Raw genomic sequence first — 5000 nt, 5'->3', positions numbered from 1 at the left:
CAACAAGCAGTGTGGTAAAATATCAATTAAACATTCATGCTTAAAATATCTAAGGAGAAGTTATGTTCTTTAACAAATTGCTTTTACGAGCACCAGGGGTGAGATGGCTGCTTGTGCAGTACCTTACACTTTCCATATCACTGCACAGAAGACATGTTAACTAAACCTGGGACTTGTAACTGCCACATTGCTCATCATTGCTATGCCAGAATCAAAACAATCTCATTAGTCATACTAAAATATATTCCACACAGCTTGGCGAGAAACAATATGAGCAAAGTCTGTTTTGAATCGGTCACTGAGGTGGAAGCTCCTTGATGAAGAGTAACCGTTATTTAGTGTTACAGAACACAAAATCAAAACAGTTATAAGTAATCCTTTGATACCATAAGTATGTACAAATTACAGTTTTACTGTAACTAAGATGTAGTAGCTTACACATTTTATCAAAACAATGAATGAAGTTAAAAAACAATACAGTATATGAATATCATGAATATTATTTAACAACTTTTGGTAATTTGTATGTATTAGACTAAAAATTTAATATATATAGCTTGAAATCATGGCCACATAATAATACTAAACTTTAAAATGAAGGTTTATCATGCTATGAGTCAAAACTAATTGGCCAAAACTGCTCCATATGCTGAATTCTTTAGAAAACCTTTGGGGAATTTCCAGGAACTTGATAAAGACCAGCTCACAGCCTTGTGATTCTGCCTTCATTCAAGACTTTAGCATTCTTATTTTCTTTGGGTCAACTTACAAATGGAAAAAAGTTTCACTTCTCTTACACCTCTACATTTCTAAAACAACCTATACTACTTCCACTTTAAGTAGAAATGATGTAGCCTATAAAGTTAAAAAAGAAAAAAAAGAAGAACTATTCTTTATTTTACTATCACAAATGTTTACATATTTCAAAAACAACTCAGGAGTTTATTTGCAATAACAAAAAAATAAATATAACATCTAAAAACATATTCAATAAAAAAAAAAAAAGTTAAGAGCAGAAATAAGGATTCTGATCACATTTACATGTTGCTTCTAGTCTAAAATATTGCTTTAAAGAGTCACATCTACTTCTTTGATATTTTCTTTGATTGATACTTATACAAATATCATAATAGCGTAGATCAAATTGCACTCCATATGTGAATCCCACATAAAAAAGTTAACTTCTTAAAATTCATCTTTTCTGAATAAAGGAGTTAATAAAATAAATTTATCAATATTAATGCTGAAAGTAAAACATAAAGAAAATAAATTAATATTTGTAATACTATATACACTGTTTATATTAAAATAAATGTCAAATACTGTGAATTAGAGAGTAAGTATATTTGTATGTAAACTTTATGAAGGTATGCATGTATTTATTTTTAAACAACTCGCATTGCTGCTACAAACAAATTTGCTAAAACAAAGTTCTACATGAAATAGTCTAACATACTTCAAAATTACCTCAGTAATAACCAAAGGATCATTTTATCATTTTAAATACCAACTGTAACCTAGTTCATAAAATCTCTGCATTACTGAAGCATCTTGTATCAGCAGCAGACTGGTTCATATCTTCTGTAATATTATAAACTAGTGCTTTGGTGAGATATTTCATTGTTGTAAATTATGAGAGTTTGAAGGTGGTCTCAATGACATAGGCCATCATTATTAATGTTGTTACTGAAGACTATAACATTAAAATGTCTAATTCACTATGAGTAGTCTCCTTTCCAAAGTGAACTTTCCCCCCATGTTGTTTTCCTTAAATTTGTTACACCTGTAAATATATGCCAAAAATCCTTCAACCAACTAGTAAAAAAAAATCTTTACTAATACAGTCAAGAGACTTTGAAGCTTTAGTGTTGAACAAGATGAAGCAGTATCCTCCACTTATCAGCACACAATTGCTGTTATTTCACCTCATTACCATTCTACTTCATTTGCAGAAAGTTTATTTTAAATTCTCATCACTGGATCTGCTTATATTCACACAATCATACTTGGCTGGATTTTAAACACCTGTCAAGAAATAACAAAAATACTCCATTTTTCTTTTCCATAAAACTTACTGAAGTAGATATCTCACACAATGTGTATTGGACACAAATGGAGATCACAGCCAGTATATCTGATGCAATGGTCTCCAAAGTCTGTAATCCCTATATGTAAGCTATAAACTGGTAAGCAAATGTTGTTTGTAAAGTTTCCATTAGCATTACCATCTCCTGTAAACAAGTTGGACACAAACAAGAGAATGGTAAAGTGTATTCTAAGTACACACAAGGTGCCAAAGACTCAGGAGTAAATAGTAATGACCTCCCTGCCTCCGCCCCTCACCATCAACACCTTCTCCAGTCCTTCTGTGAGCACTTCCAAGAACTCCATATAGTTACTTTCAGTCTCTGGCCGGGAGGTTTTTGGTGGGCCAGGCAAGTTGATGATGACTAGCTGTGCGTTGTGGGACTTATTCACTATGACTTCATTCAACTTCACTGCAGTGTGCATCCTTCGTACATTTGCTTCATCACTGTTAAGAGAAAAGTCAATATTAGAATTCATATTAGTTTTGGGCTACATTCCCAAACAGTCTACATAACATGTAATACAATTCAGAGGTAGTATCATTCTATCATTTTTGCAATATATATATTTATTTTTGATATCTTCGACCATTTACTTCCTAAAATGCACTTTATGAAATAAAAGATATTTTTATACTCGCTTTTCATACTCAGTTAACCCAATGCCGACAGGCATGACGTGTAGGTACATGCTATGCCCACTGTGAGTTACTTGTTTGATTATTTTCACACATAGATGGCTACACTTGTACAAAGTCACAAATGAGCTAGTTATGAGTACTGCCTGTCTCACCTGTTTACCCTTTTCTTTGATTTATGAAAATATTTTACATTATCTTATTTTGCTGTTACTAATGTTTAAAACATTATAATAATTATAATGTTTATAATAAAAATAACACCATCGATATTCATAGCACTAGTAAAAAATACGTTTTTCCCGCCAATTCAAATCAGGTACGGTCACAAGGTCTACTAATTGACTCCTTTGCGGCTAAGCACTAGCAGAGCCATCTATGGGCAGAGACATTTCACAAAAAATATAGAAAATGGGCACAGCATTTCCCCCATTTTTTATTCATTTTCCCTGGAAGCATTGGGTTAAAATATGAAACAGCCACTTCCAATCAATGAAATTAGCAAGACTAATATGACAATTCTGAATGTCAACACATAAAAAAAAAAAATAATAATATATATAATAATAATAATAATAAGTATATTGATCTTTACATAACTTATTTCAAACAAAAAGTTTACATTTTGCATCTGTTATATGTTAATTTTCTTAATTTTGTTAAAAAAAGATGTGTATATGTATTTACATTACATGTATTTACTTTACATCTGCACAGTGGCTCTTGTCAAACTCCACTTTCCCTATTGAATGCATGTGCCTAATTCTACTAAAACAACAAACAAATCAATTGAAAATTACTCAGAATAACCTGGTAAGATATATATATCTTCACCAAGAGAAATTAAGCAAAATTTACAATGAAGAGGTGGCAGGTTCCTTTGCCTTTTCACCAAATCAAATCAGGTTATCTGGTGGATACATTAAATTGAAATTCTTACTACTGCATTATTCTGATTACAATCAATCAACTTGGGATTATTAATTTTTGTTTTTTATTACTATTATTATTATTATTTTTATTTTTGAGATTTACTGACATGCAGCTATGCACTAAGATGTACTGAATAACCATAATGGAAAGTATACAGTCAAACTTTGACTGTAAATCAAAACATTCTATAATTTTTTTGTGTTTACATTTTATTCAACAAGAAAGGTGTAAAACTTACGGTTTAATGGTTAGAAGCTTCTTAAAGCTTTCGTTTTTGCTTGCCTTCTTATCTGTATCTTCTGCTACACTCTGTGATGGAAAAATGATAGGTTAAGTATTGGTGCAAGTATATAGACATATTTTTAAATACTCAGTAATGCTCATGAACAGTCAGCCATCCCTTTCTCTGCACCTTCTCAGCTTCTGTGTCAGAGTCAGCAGCTGGCTCCTCCTCCTTGAAGCGCACTTTACTGGCCGAGTGTTCACTGCTGGGGTGATGATGGTCAACTATGGCCTGAACCTGTGGTGAAGAAGCCAAGGTGATGTCAGTCTCAGTCTTAGCAAAATACAAAAAAGTCATAGCCCTGTTTCCAAGATCTAACAGCTAAGAGTGAAGAATCTCCAATGAATGAGAAGAGAATTGATTCAAGAAACTTAAGAACTTATTTATATATATAAAACAACAACAAAAAAACTAGTAACTTGTATAGATTCTATGATAATTTCCACTTTAGAATGACAAGAGTTCATTAATCCCCGATCTGTTTATGAAAGACAGTTTTCACTTTTTAACAATCACTCTATTTCTAACTAGCATGCAGGTTAGCAAGTTGACACAAGTACTTCCAATGGTTATGTCTGAGAGAGACTTTGGCCCCTTCCTTGTGATCACTGCCAAGAACACCTTATTTGGGTTTCATCTTTCCCATCCCACTCATGTTGTCTCAGACTAATCCATTGCAAGACAGAAGGTGAAGGGAAGGTATTTAATGGGTGGAGAATCTGCAATATGGCATATACCTACTCCAGATCATAAAATATGTATCAAAACCAAGTTCTTACACAACAGCGATGCACTACAATTTTTTCTTTTAAATCAACACCACTTTCTTATTTGAACACTATAAAGTACAGAGTGAATCAACATATACAATCTCAGTTCTGATACATTTTGCCAGTGTTGAAAGGAATGCACTTAGGTTTTTATACCAATTATGCACATATGCAAGCTCTATGTTGTTCCATAAGTTTTCATTTGTTACTGAAGAATAAATCAAATTAAAAGAGGTGCATATAAAATGTGAAATTTCTTGACTTACTATATATGAATACAATAAATGAT

The 5000-nt window shown here is 32.2% G+C and overlaps 1 protein-coding gene across 10 annotated transcripts in view; it reads right to left on the bottom strand.

Moving 5' to 3' along the window:
• Positions 1-880: 880 nt before the first annotated feature.
• Positions 881-5000, bottom strand: part of LOC125033888 (solute carrier family 12 member 6-like) — a 343003-nt gene continuing 338883 nt past the window's right edge. For all 10 annotated transcript variants that reach the window (XM_047625456.1, XM_047625457.1, XM_047625458.1 and 7 more), the window contains 3 exons: positions 4071-4178; positions 3897-3967; positions 881-2533 (listed from right to left, as the gene is read on the bottom strand). In XM_047625456.1, the coding sequence (XP_047481412.1) occupies positions 2302-2533; positions 3897-3967; positions 4071-4178 (411 nt within the window). In that variant the 3' untranslated portion in view covers positions 881-2301. The remainder of the gene's footprint in view (positions 2534-3896; positions 3968-4070; positions 4179-5000) is intronic.

The sequence above is a fragment of the Penaeus chinensis genome, chromosome 17, assembly GCF_019202785.1.
Source record: "Penaeus chinensis breed Huanghai No. 1 chromosome 17, ASM1920278v2, whole genome shotgun sequence".
Classification (NCBI taxonomy): Eukaryota; Metazoa; Arthropoda; class Malacostraca; order Decapoda; family Penaeidae; genus Penaeus; species Penaeus chinensis.
The sequence above is the reverse complement of the archived record's forward strand: the minus strand, read 5'-3'. Positions and strand labels throughout refer to the sequence as shown.